Source organism: Acanthaster planci, linkage group LG06 (assembly GCF_054643075.1).
Source record: "Acanthaster planci isolate LZ-2023a linkage group LG06, COTS_SCS, whole genome shotgun sequence".
Classification (NCBI taxonomy): Eukaryota; Metazoa; Echinodermata; class Asteroidea; order Valvatida; family Acanthasteridae; genus Acanthaster; species Acanthaster planci.
The window spans coordinates 7,161,283-7,176,644 of NC_141782.1; the positions used below are offsets into that span (position 1 = coordinate 7,161,283).

General features: G+C 38.7%; 2 protein-coding genes across 5 annotated transcripts in view; one reads left to right on the top strand and one right to left on the bottom strand.

Annotated features, from left to right (window-relative positions):
• Positions 1-44: 44 nt before the first annotated feature.
• Positions 45-10,542, top strand: dus2 (dihydrouridine synthase 2). Its single transcript, XM_022236344.2, has 13 exons — positions 45-189; positions 2,199-2,362; positions 3,493-3,538; positions 3,914-4,049; positions 4,286-4,394; positions 4,520-4,585; positions 4,679-4,836; positions 5,506-5,674; positions 6,450-6,571; positions 6,995-7,141; positions 7,733-7,820; positions 8,107-8,180; positions 9,011-10,542. The coding sequence occupies exons 2-13, from the start codon at positions 2,213-2,215 to the stop codon at positions 9,414-9,416; spliced, it is 1,671 nt and encodes a 556-aa protein (XP_022092036.2). The 5' UTR covers positions 45-189; positions 2,199-2,212; the 3' UTR covers positions 9,417-10,542.
• Positions 9,665-15,362, bottom strand: part of lpcat2 (lysophosphatidylcholine acyltransferase 2) — a 31,110-nt gene continuing 25,412 nt past the window's right edge. For all 4 annotated transcript variants that reach the window (XM_087137794.1, XM_022236348.2, XM_022236347.2 and 1 more), the window contains one exon: positions 9,665-14,714. In XM_087137794.1, the coding sequence (XP_086993920.1) occupies positions 14,503-14,714 (212 nt within the window). In that variant the 3' untranslated portion in view covers positions 9,665-14,502. The remainder of the gene's footprint in view (positions 14,715-15,362) is intronic.

The following is a 15,362-nucleotide window of genomic DNA, read 5'->3' on the forward strand; positions in this document are numbered from 1 at the left end:
AATTATTACATAAAGCACAAAACAGTTCACTGGTAGGTCCACGATACATGTACAATGTATGTACATGTACATGTACTTACGTACAGTGTGACAAACACACGTTTTATTTATGATGCAATTTGATCATAAATCCCCAACTGGTGCATACATATATTTTCTATTCCTCCAATGGTCGAACCCTGAACTGAGGTAGGCTTTTGAAGTTTGTACGACAGAAATGAACTTAAAACCATATTAAAACCAAGGTCAGCTAGAAAAGAGTTCGACTCATACGGACATCACCTAGCTAGCTAGCCCAGGTTGGACGTTGTTACGCCCCAACTACAGCATCAGTCCCAACTATAGTTGGGCCCGTCGTTAGGCCCGTAGTTAGGCCCGTCCCAACTGGAATTGAACTTTTCTGGTCATGTTTTTGCTTTCTAAAGGCTAATAATATCACTGTAGGGAATAATTTCTGGCGTCCATACATGGAACCTTTCTCGTTACTTGGTTACTTACTTATTTATTTGGTTACTTGGTCAATTACACCTTTCCTCCATAATAAGAAACACTGTCAAATTATTCTCAAAGGATGCCACAGATGGTGCAGATACAAGGGATTCTGAGAGATTGTTCCAATAATTGACCACCCTAGCCAAAAAGCAGTGGCAAGCTAGTCTACATATAGTTCTTATATCATGCCTAGTGAACACTTTAATGGAATGACCCATTAGTTGTTTATGTGGGATGGTGAAGAACATAAATGAATGAGTATTGGATCTATAATTGTTGTAGAGAAAAGGAAACATGTACGTGGCGACTATTGTACATGTACTTACTGATTTGGTCATTGAATTTGTTAATTATGATTATCATTTTGGTCAGTTTGGGTCTCTTACAAAACATTGAGAAGCACAAAAACTTGATTTGCATTCTCAACAATGCATGCTCTTTTTCCCCTGTGAGCAAGATACGTGTAGCACACATTATCGTCAAAGCCCTTTAATTTGACTCTTTTTATACGTTCTGCTGAGATTTGGTATGTCCAAGTTTGACATGCCCCAAATGTGTCAAGGACAGGGTTGGCTTTGGGGACATACATGTAATAGGCCTTCCTTAAAAACAAAAAGTTGTTGGGAAAAAATTCCATTCTCCTTGGCCACTTTCCCAAGACTATGTTGTATTTTTTTACTTACTGTAATGATGGGGGTTGGTTGACAGAGTGTTGTCAGAACCACGTGGTCCTACTGGGCAAGTCCCGGAGGGTGGGTGAGGTGAGATACCTCTGCAGGGAACTCCTCGATTAAATGATGATATGACACGATCACTCCAGTGGAGCTGCTTCAGTTGGTTATTTATCTCAGCTGTGTGTCATTGATAAATTTAAATAGAGGAAAAAGAAACCCAGTACCAACTTCAATGAAGACAATTAAAAAAGTAGTCAAACACACCAACAGCAATGGTCAGAAACTCATCAGTCTGCAGGCTACCTCAGAAGGCCCTGGGGAGGCATGTTTTGCAGGGGAATACACTTGGTTTGAAGATTTTCCCAGGCAGTGGCCCTGTGGCTGTGCTTTTTGGCAACTTTCTAGACACGTTCCATAGCCACCACATGACAGGCTTATGAGCCAATTTGTTCACAAGAAAGTAAAGGCCTAATCAATTATTCACAAGTGAGCTCCCTACACTACTACTGTATAACCATAGAGCTAAAAACACTTACCTGCAAATCATTAACAAGTGTAAGGAAGTTGAACTAGCTGTCTTTGGAGATATTGATTTGGGATGATTTGAGCTTTATTTTACGTGATCACTTACAGGTTGGAGGCAGCCATGGCCACCATGTTAAGAAAAACAGTATCATGGAAAAACTTTTTTCCCCTGCATGAAATGGGGAGAGGCCCCTTCTTTTAAACCTGTCTTCCTACCCTCCCATCTCTAATCCCTTCCCCACATATTGTCACCCCTTCGTCTTTGAGGTTCAAAAGATGTCAAAAGGTGGCCAATGAGTACATGTATAATGTTTCTCACGTGTTGCATGCATATGTATGTAAACTGTAATTATTCAAGCTTCCAATTTCCAAAAGTTCTTCAGTGAAAATTATCATTATGCATCATACCACCAAAAACAGCTTTCCTCCAGTAAATTCCATGTGACTTTCATGTGACCCTCTAAAGCAAGATGGGTCTTAAATGTTTCTTTTTTTCTCAATTGCAAGGAGAGAATCTCACCATGTCACAGGATTCTAAATCAGGAGGAGGAACCATGGGCAACAAATTAACATATGCAAATAAGGTTATTCTTGCACCAATGGTGCGGGTTGGCACATTGCCAACCAGACTGCTGGCCTTGGACTATGGAGCTGACATTGTGTACTGTGAGGTAACAACACTTGAAATACCACCTCAGAAAATCTTTGTAATTTAGTTGCAGACTTGTGTGACTTGGACTCAAGTCTGACTGTAGTCACATTTTTAATGACTCTGATTCAAGTCACTTCGAAAAATGACTCGGACTCAAGGCCGCAGACTCAGACTCAACTGCCTGACTCGTGACTCAGTGGAAATTACATCATTATGTTGTTTTATTTTGTTTTTTTCCACAGAGTAAAGCAGTGCGTGATGCGGCTGAGGTGCATGTGTGGTTGCCGATATATTGGTTAGGGAAATCCATGTACTGAAACATGTACCCTGCCAACCAAACTTGATAGTACTACATTAATATGCGATGATGTATTCGGCATCAGACTTTTCTTGTTGGACACAGACTGGTGTCCTGCCAAGCAATAGTTTTGGATCACTAGTATTGCTGATTCAAGGAATGTCAGTTGTGCATATGTGAAAGCACGAATATTGGTCATGACTTCTACTCCAAAAGTAACCTGCCCTGAGCAACCCTTTGTAAATGTGCTCTATATTTGTTGAAGCTTATTTTTATTTCAATGATACAAAGGACAAGGCATACGGATCACATGTAGATCAAAAGGCTTTGTCATAGTTTATTCGTTTTCCATGGTTTATTTGACATACATGTACACATATTTCCAGTTCATTAAATCCGAGAAAGCTGTGGTGAAAAATGAAACATTTGCAAAACCTGGAAAGGGTTTCCAATACAATAATAAAGGTGACTTGGACTTCAACTCAACCTTTGTGACTTATGACTTGGACTCAACCCAGATGACTCGGACTCAGACTCGAGAGAAGTGACTCAGACTCGATATCTCATGACTCAAATGCAAGTACATGTAGTTGCTCAAAAATAACTGATGAAACTATTGATAAAGAGTGTTATAGGTTCTTTACTTTGGTAAGACAGTGCAAAGCCAGGTCACAGACTAAACAAATTGTTAAGTAACTTTAAAGTCAACCTGGTATTTCTTAACAAGATGCTCTAGATCCAATCAAGCTCCCTTGGTAGAAAGTTTGGTTAGCTAAGGAGAACTTTTCTCTTTGAAATGCTGGGTTTAAGTTTACAGAGTAAATTGTGCATTTTTGTAATTTTGTTTGCAGGAATTGATTGACCACAAAATGCTTCAGTGTAAGAGAATTGAAAACGGTAAGACGTACAGTTTTTAGTTTTCAAGATGTGATGTGAGAACTTTATCAATATGCCCAGACCTTGCTCTGTAGAAAATGTTTAAGAAATCAATTCTGGTTTTCCAGATACTTGGAATATATTATCAAATGGGAGAGAATAGCGTTGAAATTTCATGTCTAGAATAAAGGTTTAAGGATTAACGTTAAGAAGTTAAGGATTAAGGATTCCTCAAATATCTTCATATACATACAGTGACGTATTTAACAACACATATTGCAAGTTTTCATTCAGTCAGCTAGTAGAGGTTTTTCATTTGTTTGTTTTTGTGGCATTTTGATTCACTTGGTCATCTTTTATATTTGCGCATGTTTCTTCAATCTCCCTTGAACCCAGATATTTTGGGCACAGTCGACTTTGTGACACGAAATGGGACAGTGGTCTTCCGAACATGTGATAAAGAGAAAGATAAAGTTGTCTTCCAGATGGGAACATCTGATCCCGACAGAGCACTGAGAGTTGCTAAACTTGTGTAAGTTGACTAAAACACCACCCTGGAAGATTTCTCTTCAATTTTGGCTCCATCGAACCCTGGTTCCACAGTGTTTTGAGAAAATATTTCCATTCCACCACAATGGAGGTAATTTTGAAAGTCTTATTTGGAGATAATGACATTTTACTTTGATAAAGAAGATTTCTGTAGTGTACATGTAAGTCGGAAATCAAATAGTTTTGGATGTAACCCTGTGATGTTTGGTCTGCATTCAGGGAGAATGACGTAGCTGGAATTGATGTCAACATGGGATGTCCCAAGGAGTATTCAACCAAGGGTGGAATGGGGGCAGCCTTACTCACTGAACCAGACAAAATTGACAAGGTAAGCCAATTTCTTACTGGGTCATTCATGGTTCTAGAAGTAGACTTAATCCCTAGCTGTTGCTTCTTATCCAAGAGAATCATAAACTGAAACTTTTAAATGGGTATGCTTTTTTGACTCAACAGATCCTGACCCGCTTAGTTCAAGGAATCTCCAAACCAGTCACTTGTAAAATCAGGCTTTTACCATCGGTAAGTTATATGATTTGTGCATAGCCTGACAAAGACAGAGAATGTTGTGAGGACTGATATAGAAATGCGACATGTGTGGTTTCTGGCTCCTAGATGGATGACACCTTGGCTTTAGCACACACCATTGAGAGCACGGGGGTAGCTGCCTTGGCCGTACATGGGCGGACCAAAGTGGAGCGGCCCCAGCATTCTGTGAATTGTGAAGCCATCAAGGCAGTTGCCAATGCTGTGTCCATCCCTGTCATTGCAAAGTAAGTTAGCAAATCATAGAACACAGTGGCCTTGCTCAGCACTGCCCATAAGGTTTTTGCCATTTTGAAGGAAAAAAGTGAAATTTATGGTCAGCAGCGTATCCAACTTTTGGTGTCAAGGGGGGCAAATTCAAAATTCAGGCTTATTCAACATGTTGTTGTGGGACAGAAATATCAGAAACCTTACTCACGGTCCAGAAATCCTTGCTTTTATTTTGTGGATTGTTTTCTCTGGGTTTTGGTGCTAACATTTGATATATGAATATAAACAAATCTTGAATATATAAAGATAAATGGGTGAAAAAAAAATCTGTCAGTGGATACACCACAGTTAATGGTAAAAAGTTAGATAACACTTTTGAGGATTCCAGTGAAAGTACATGTACGTTAAAATACAACTTGAATTTTTGAATAGAGCACAACATTTTTTGCAAGTCAACCACTTTTTTCCTGATGGTCGTCTTTCAAACAGTGTTTTAGTCACAAATATGTGCCCTAGTAAGCACTGGTTTGTAACGTCTTTGGAAGTTAAAGTAGATGATAAGTTCACATTTTTGTAGTACAGTGTCTGCTTATATTTTCAAATCGAATCAGCATTTAAGTTTGTGATGTGAATGCTGTAATTCAGACTTTAAACTCAGTCCCCTCATATTATCATGGCCCATACAGCGGCGGTTCAAAAGAGCACATCACCTCATATGAGGACATCGTGCGTTTCAAGAAGCAGACACAAGCGTCCTCGATCATGATTGCCAGGGAAGCCCAGTGGAACACCTCCATCTTCAGGAGGCAGGGCAAGCTACCTCAGGAGGAGGTCATCAAGGACTACTTGAAATATGTGAGAATTGCTAGACACTTGCCACAATGAACTGTATCACAGTTTTACGTAACAGTATGATGTTGTCGAAAATAAAAATGGAATTACCTACTTTTTTGAAAATATAACAAATATCGGAATGTCTTTTTTATGTCAGTGATTTTTTTTAGCCAGTGTTGTTAGAAACACCGATTCCATCAACTGATTCAAACTAACCTCATTTTGCTGCAATATGTAGGTAAGGCATGATATGTGTCAAATATTAGTGCTGAATCTCAGTTGTGACTTTTGAGGTTCCAAAAACATTAAACCCCAAACATTTGAACAAGTCTGATGGAAAAAGTGTGTGAAACCAAATGAGATTTCATGTTTGCCATTATCTTATGTATGTGGTCCAGCTTGTGGTAATAACCGCTTGGAGCTATTAATTTTCCAGAACAATAAACACACGCCCTGACTCTAGGGCAGGCACATCAGATATGTATTTGTATTTACAGTATCAGTGTAATCAATCGTGTGCATGTGTTCACAGCATTTACAAGCTTACATTTTATTTATTATCCTCAGTATGGCATTTTTAAAAAATGAACTAAACAAGCTCATTTGGACATGTATTTATCCTCAGAGGCCTCTTAATTGGAAGACTTCTGTATACCTTTCACCACAGTGCATGATTGTTTCACCCTAAAGTGATTTATCACATCAACAACCTGGATCAAAATTAAAAAAGTCATTCAAAAGTAACAGTTCTATGACTGAAATGAAAAGAAATAACCTCTTTTGGGTCCACATTCAGGCAGTAGACTATGAGAATGCCCACGCCAACAGTAAGTTCTGTATCTTGCAACTCTTGCATGGCAGTGAAGAACAGGTCATTCATAAAGCTGTGATGAAGAGCAACAACATGGCTGAATTGTGGTGAGTATCTCAACTCTCAAGAGTGTGAGTTAAGACTCAGCGACTCAATTTGACGAGCCTATCTCAAATGACTTGTTTCCTTTCTTGAACAGAAGGAGTATTTTGTAAAATTCAGAAAACCTTTGAAATTTCAGATGCCTATTTTCTCATTTTTCCGGTTCAGTGCTTTTCTTGGTAAAAGTGGCTGCTCAGACCTGTTGATGGTGTGAATGCAAAAAAATTTGAAAGTAAACCTTTGGATTTTTGATTGTGTGCTGGTATATATCAGGTCCAAAGGTGTCTCAAGGTCATTTCTTAATTCAATGGATTTATGCTTTTGGGAATTGGACAAGAAGCACATAATCCATCACAATAGATAGATCCAAAATGTAATGATACCAGGAAAATTCAATACATAACTTTTTGTGTCGTTATATCTAACAGCCAACTCTGGGGAATGGAAGGATACTGTTATGAAGCCACTGAACTTCACAGACTTGCCCGAGAGAGGCAAGAAAATGCATACAGAGTCAAGAAGCGCAGGCTGGAAGACGGCACAGAGCTGTTTGAGATGAACGTGAAATATTTCAGGTCAGCTTTCTTGTTTTGTATTTAGGATGCATGCTCTTTGGAGAGGACTCAAACACATTTGTCAGTTTGTTAACATTCACAGGGACTTTATCTATAATGTGTACCTTGCACCAGGAACATACGTCCACAGTTCCTATGTCCAGACCATATCCCATGGTTGCTGTCGAGTTTAGTCTGTACAAGTCTTTTCACAAGACCAGTCAAGGGTGAACAGAGACATAGGAATGCTCTTGTCATAGTTCATTTGACGAGCTTCTGACTTGGCCAACAGAGAATGACTTGTGATGGGCGTGTATGGACTTGACTTGACCCTTTTCAAGTCAGTTCCTGCAATTGCAACCTTAAAACCTTAAGATGAAGTGTGAGTCAAGGCTACTTGTTGGGAACAATGTAGAGCAAGGTAATATGACAGTTACTTTCACATAGGAAAAGACTTGTTCATGAAATGTTGTCTTTTTATCATTGGAAGTAGTTACAAAAAAGTATAACTTGTCTTGTCTTAGAGCACATTGTAAAAGGTGTTTGAAGTAACGTTTTGGTCATTTTATATGTAAGCATACTTCTGTAAACAGTTGTCATTTTTCTTTCCAGGAAAGACTACATTGACGGAAACACACCCCAACAAATTTTGAACACCCTGGTCTGCCAGAAAAAGCTGCCCCCACCTCAGTTCACAGTGGTAAGATCCTCCAGAATCAGCCTCACATGAGTTATGCAGAAATTTTCACAGTGCATGTATTTTCACCACGGCAGCTGTTTGTTGTATGACTACTCCTGCACTTTGACTATAGGCCCCAGAGATTGGTAGAATTCTCACACCAGAATGTATGTCTTCATAAGAATTGTTGAGGGATGATTGACCTGCTGGTTGGCATTCATACTGTGACATTCATTGTCTACTTGAAATTTAGAAAAGGGTTTTTGATAGTTTTTATTTTTTTTGCTTTTGTCTTCAAATGTTGCAGGTGAATGATGAATCTGACAAGAACTATCAGGCAATTTTGACGATTGATGGCAAAAGCTACACATCAACCCAGTGGTTCGTAAAACAATCAGTGATACAGTATCAATTTCCATGATGAACCTCGGTGCAAAACCTGGCCACCATCACAAGAGGTTTTATGCTGAAGTTCTGCCTAATATGCCTGTTACATTTCAAAGTGTTGGTTTCAAGCTGGTTTACCAAGTGTTGGATTTGATGAGTTGGGAGAGTCCTAATTTCCAAAAGTTGTAGACAGCAGACTTGTTCTGTAAAGTCAAGCTCCTGTCCAAACGGGGTGGGGCATAGTACACGTGATCAGTTTTCTAACTCAATTAACACAAAACTGCTGGCAAATTACAGACTGTCCGAGAAATACGGCCTGCTCACATTAACCCTAGAAGAGCCATAGGGGTGGGGGAGGGTGCAGAATCTGCCCCCTTTCTATGTGTTTACATGTTCCATTGAACCACAGTACATCCTGAAAGCTCGACATCTTCATGATAAATTGTGGACATACTGTTAGGCTTCATTTTTCCTCTAACTTTGAACCACTGTTGATGAAATCACATGACCTTTTGCCTGATGGTATGTGCAAGCATACTGCCAGAACCAAAAGCTGGCTGTTACTGGTCCATCTTGCTATGCCCATCACTCTTCATCAAAACTTATCATTTGCCTGTACACTTGATATTTGGAGTAATAGACAGCTCCTTTGTACGTGACAAGTCTATAAATTATAGATACTTAGTCCATGGTTTATTGTAAAATACTTATTTCTGCAAAGTATTGCACAGTTTGAGAGATTTGTACATGTACCTCTTAAATTTCTATGAACCAAGCTGCGATAAGTGACAGGCTCCTTATTTGACCTTTGCTTTATTCTTCAGGGAGATCAGTAAAAGCTTTGCCAAGCAAGGTGCAACAAAAGTGTGCTTGCACGCCCTGGGTCTGTTGGATGCCTCAAGACCGTTATACCACAAACGTCAACTGGAAGCGGAGACTACTCAAGAACTGAGACAAACAACTGGAAGAGAGACTAGCATGGATGCTGATCAAGACAGCCAACCTGAAGAAAAGCACACTGGACCTGACACAACTGTGTTGCACAGAGTGACTGGAGAAGAGACCAGGAAAATAGATTCCACAGTGCATGAGTTCAGCATACCTACTGACATTGAGGCTGGTAAAGAGTCTATGCATGCAGGTCAAGGGACAAATGATGAAGTCAGAAAAGGAGTTGGTGACATTTTAGACACTTTCACAGATAGCCAGTCACCAGCTGGCTGCAGTTGACAAGTGTTCTTCAACAGAAAAAGTCAATTTTCTATTTCAATTGGGTACTGGTAGGTTATTTACTTGTATTTGCATGTTTTGGGTATTTGAAGCTTACTCACAAACCCCAAAGAATTGGACATTGCAATAGCTGTCCTCACAAGCCTACATCAACCTGTACTCTTTATTCACCACAAGTGTCTCACTTGTGTACAAATCATTGGAAGATAAGGTGATTCATGATCAGTAATGCATAATGGTGAGGCATGTTCAGTTCTTTACAATTTTGCACTTTTATTTTCTTCACTTGATTGATAATCCTTACTTCTTATACCAAAGCTAGCTTCTTGCTGCAATGCGATAAATGAAATATCTCGACACATGCGCTGCAGCTCCTTCTGTGATATTGAATGCAGCCATTTCACATTCTCTGTCACAGACATATACAACTACTTCTAATGTGAATTCTCTATGAAATAAATATTACTTCTAAAAAGGTGTAAGGGGCCATTCAAAATTTTCAGTGTTTTTAAATTTCGAATTTTTTTTCAAAATAGTGGGTGGGTCAAGGAAATAAATTGAAACTCGAAATGTATCTCCATGTGCAAGTATACATGTACGTCTATGCAGTTTCATGTTGTACGCTGGATTGGGAGTTTTAATACAGGATGACAAAATCACTTTTTTGTTCATTGAAAATGGGGGTGGGTGGGTCAAAAAAATTTGGAAAAAAAAATCGAACTTTAAAAACACTGAAAAATTTGAATGGCCCCATATATCTCTAAGTGATGACACTTCTTTCATCAGACAACTACAGGAATATTTCTGACAAATATACATACAGGCCATCAAACCTTTCCAAAAAATAACTCAGTTAAAATATTCTCCACATGACAGAAAGTGAATAATGGCCTAAACCTCCGAAATGTACTGTGTGCCTAGGGGCCAGCTGAAAAATGTGTGACTCCTTTTTTACCCCTTTGTAAGAAGACCCAAACATAACCTGGCATATGGTGTAACTATTTTCTACAAAATGAGTGTAAATGGAAATGGATAAACTAATTTCTTGTTGGCTGTTTGCTCTGTAATCAACCAGCAGGTTGTAGAACAAGTGAATAAAAAAATGCAGCAAGATTGTCTTACACTACATGTATATGAAGAGTCTCGGTCTTCTTTGAAACAACTACCAGTTTTTTGGTTGTTTGGGTTATTTTTTTCTCCCATTTTATGCAAACGGACAAGTCATTACTGCCCCCAATCTCAATGAGGCTTACACATGCTACTTGTCCTTGCATAGCAACTGGAAACTTTCATAAGACAGGCAGTCATTGCTGCTATATTTGAGACCTCTTAACAGGATATAAGATCAACACAAGACCTCCTGTCTGCATTCAAGTCACAAGCTATTTAACTGAACTGCAACAAAAGCATTCCTTTTGTCAATGTTCAGCCTGTGAACTGTGGGCATGAGCTGTAGCTCGACCAGAGTGTGAGCATGCAGTACCGTCACACTCAAACAAACCTTGTCAAAATATTTTCTAGAATCCCATCGTCACTGTCATTTTGCTGTAAGCTGCAACTCGGGCTGCATTCATAGTTAATGGAATTTTCATGTGAATTGATCCTCCTTACTGATAAATTACATCAGCTTTGACAACCAGTATTCTAACCATGCCCCTATTGGTCAATTAGATTGCCCAAACCATCCATCATTAGGCAGACATTGGTCAACCTGACAGTAGTTGATTTAATTTGCTCAGTGCAGTTACTCATGTAATTTAATAAGTCCAAGGCATGCTTTGCATTAATACATGTACACAAATACTTAACACACGTTTATCAGTATTAAACAAATGGCCTGGAAATGTGAACTGGCAATAGAGACTTTGCGTGGTAGCCATGTTGCAGGACAGTTCTTTAGTTGATGGGGAATCTTTGTGCATGCCTTGTGGAACAAACACACTGACCTGCATGAGGTCAGCCATGCAAACCCTCTACATGAATACAAGTACTGAGGGTACTTGTATGTTAAGCCATTACTAGGACAACACCGAATTTATAGAAATCAATATACATTTGTTTTAATTTGTGAAAAAGTGTGGATAGATAACTTTAAATTATTAAAAAATAGTTTTTCCCCATTTAACATATTTTACAATCAAATGTCATTGGAAAGACCTCAATTATTGCTTGCCGTTATACAATAACTGCATGCTTACACATTTCCACTGAAGAAAACAACAAAAAAATACCCCCAAAAGAAAAATCATTACACACATGACCCGCTGTGAAAATGAGTCGCATTGTCACCAGGCCACTTTTGACTTTTACTTTGTTTTAGATTGGAAAAATTTTCATGTGTCACTCAGTTTGATATATATGGAAATGGATGTTGTGTAGATGTTAAAATGTTCAGGATTCCTATTGCTTAAACACTGTGCAAGATACTTTCAAAGGCCTTAAACTCATTGTCGCAGAGCGGGTCACATATGCCTCCACATGGGACTCTACTCAAATACTACTTTGTAGCTATAGTTGCTTGAATTAAATGAATAGGACACACAATTCAAAAAAGCAAGTTCAAACTTCATGTTGATGTGCATGTATTTTAAGTTAAGTTTTTTGTGCGTGCATGAATTCTCGAGGTACATGTACCTTGTAAAACTAACAATGCAATGTCAAGGTTGGCATAGTAATCTTAATAGAGATACACCAGGATGGACACCATTTGCCTTGGAATGTAGAATGTAAGTGTTTATATGATCAAACTCTTCTTGATGAGCTACAAAGCGGGGGGGGGGGGAGATTGGAAGAAAAGAAACAGCCATGAAATAATAACTAGAGGTTTTGAGGTCCCCACAGCAGTGCAGGGTCTATGGTATGCATTTGTTTTTGACTCAACTCATCCTTAAAATGCCCATTCCATGAAATTTTTATGGCATCTTACCCTCGTGGGAAACTCAGGATTGTCCATATATTAAAAGAGATTTGTTGAGAAATCCTGAAGTCAGGAAAATCCTGATGAGAAGTCCTACAATCAGGAGAAATCCTACCATCAGGAAAAATCCTTACAAATCTTATCCCTAAAAGCACCACTGGTGTCTGCGAATCTCTAAAATGAACACTATACACCCTTTTCTTAAGTATTCCATATTTTGATTTCAAATGGAATGCACCAGGTCATTGATAAATCACTGCAAACAAAGCAAAGTTAATAACTAACTGCAAAAAGTAAAAATCACATTGTCATTTGTCATATTTCAATGTTTCAGGAGTACGATGAGAGAGTAAATTTTGTAGCATGTATTTTAACAAAAATGACTTTCTGTACAACTTATGACCCGTAAACCTAAACTACAACTTAATAGTTTAAATAAACTCACACAAAACTAAAAAATAAAGAAATGTTCAAGATATGGCAATTATGTGGCTTGGCTCCAGACATGATGATTTCTTCTGACCTTGTATATTAACAGAAGTGATATACTGGTTTAAAGTCACATTTCAGTGGCAAAGTCAACAGAACAATGGGGCAGCAATGCAGCACAGAGTAATGGTTCGTGCTGGAAACTATCATTTTTGAGCATTTACCCATTCCGACGTCTGAGAGCTTTTGGACCAATTCTCTTATCCGTTTCACTGAAAGCTGGGGTGCATTTGGAAGCCTCAACCGAGAACGGCTTTTATTTTTTCTCTCTGGATATTTCATTTGGGGATTTGAGTACCACGTCATGGCATGTAATTCTTACCCAATTAAACTGTCATGGAAACTCACCAAGGAATAATCAAACCAATTCTTGGTTATGACAGCCAAAATGCACCCATGGTATGCTTAGAAATCCACGCTGTTTAGAAGTCACGTCAACTCGCAAGTAGGGCCCCAAGTAACAAGGAAATGACAATGACTTAGTGACAACTTCCTCATGGCTCATATGAATAGCCTTTGTAAAGACCCAAATTGCTTGTTATTTCTGAGGACTTGACTATAACTCAACATACTTGAGTACACTGTCAAGTTAAAATCTAATAGGAAAAAGTCTTTTGTAATAATCATCATTCCCACTGAATAAAACAGTCAAGATTAAAGATTGTTCCCTGTGCATGGTCAACAAAAAGTTAGCATTTATGCCTGCTGTCAAAGATTTTGATTTTACCTTTAGGAATTCCACCAACCCCTACTCTTTCGGAATGATACCCGATTAATGAATAGAAAGAAATTTCAAATTAAACTGGAAATGAAACAAAGTTGTGTCTACTGTGTAATGATGCAAATCCGCTACATTAAACCCTAAAATGTAACTATCAGTGTATGGATCCCACTGCACTAATTGTTCAAATCACAGTCGGATTTCACAATGAAACAACTGCAGGCTATTTGCACAGGACAGTCCAACTGAACACCAAAGTATACCTGAAAGTAAGGCTGACAGCCCAACCCTGAGAAAAGGAAATAAAATAGACAGCTCTTTGTTGGTCAGTACAACAATCCTGTGGATAATTAAAGAAAATAACATTTTGATGCAGCGTACTGAACAGCAAGAATACTGTTATGCATGGTTCTTATGGAACATTCCCTGTTATGATTGCACGTGTATGCAGAATTTATTTACTTCTAGACAGAGCAACAGTAAGAGAGGCAGACTGTTTTCTGTCCAGGCATGCAACTTTTCCTTTTGATCAGCTGATTTCCATGTTTGTTACCTAACATGCATGCCATTACAAACTGAAAACATAAAATCCTGTGCAGTTGAAAATTTGGTTTTGTGCATTTTTCCCCCTGAATTCCTAGTTGCCTGCCTGCTTTTCAAGAGTTTCATTTCCCAAACATTGCATGGGGAAAGTGTCCTTTTAACGTAAAGTGAACTACCCTGTCCCAAGATTTTTCCTGAAAAGTTTCTAATTTTTCTTTTCTCAGAAAATATCTTAGCAGAGCCATCATTAAAGAATTAATTAGCTGACTTCTGCAAAGAAACTGTAGCTTTCCCATAAGTTGGAGCAGAAAACTGTCAAGATTTGTTTTCTCACACTTGAAAGCCGCAAAGAAGGATAATCATCATTGTTGTCATCATCATCATCACATGGAGACAGGAGCCAAGCCTTCCTCATGTCAATCCCTTTTCTTTTCCTCTCCTGTCTTGGAGGTGGCCCCTTCTGTCTTCAGTTCCGTCTGCGAACGCTCCACATCCAGCTCGCTCGCCGTAGTGCACAGCTTGTTCTTGAAGTCGGCCTCGATGGTTTCTGGCAGGGTGACGAGACGCTGGTAGGTAGTGAACAGCTTGGCATATTCAGGCTTCTTCTGCATGTACTGCTTGAACTCATCTGCAACATTACGTCGTGGGGGACGCAATTAACAAGTGACACACCTAGCAAGAGAACTTATATTAACTTAAATCAAATAGCCAAGAAAAATATAGAGAGAGTTTCTGCTGCAAGAGAAAACAATACTTTTGCCTGTCGCTCAATCTAGTCTGAAAACACATTCAAGGAAAAATTCCTGTTAAGTAAATCTTGGAAAGATGATCACCAAAGACCATCCAACTTTATAAAAGACTAAGGTTGTGGTATCTTGTCATTTAAAAAAGTAGTTGGTAACAAGGGGGGGGCATGATTGTGGTGGGATAATATCGTCCGCAAGAGGTAATGTGGTATGCATGAATGCATGAGGTATGGTCTTTGAATTTGGAAATGGGGGTGGAACTGGATAAGACATTGGGAATTATCTGGTTTGTCCAACAACTAAACTTGATTCTCAATAATCAAAGGTTGTGTATTTGAGTGGTTCTTAAAAGTAAGTGCTGACATCATATCAAATTTATATGCTACTGTACACAGGCTAGTTTACCACTAGGGAAAGGTTTGCAGGTTGAAACTGTCTACAAGGACACCACTGCAACACAACTATTAATTATGTCTTTATAGATTGTTTTGCCTAAAGTTAGAGCAAAGGTTCTCCCCATGTACAAACTT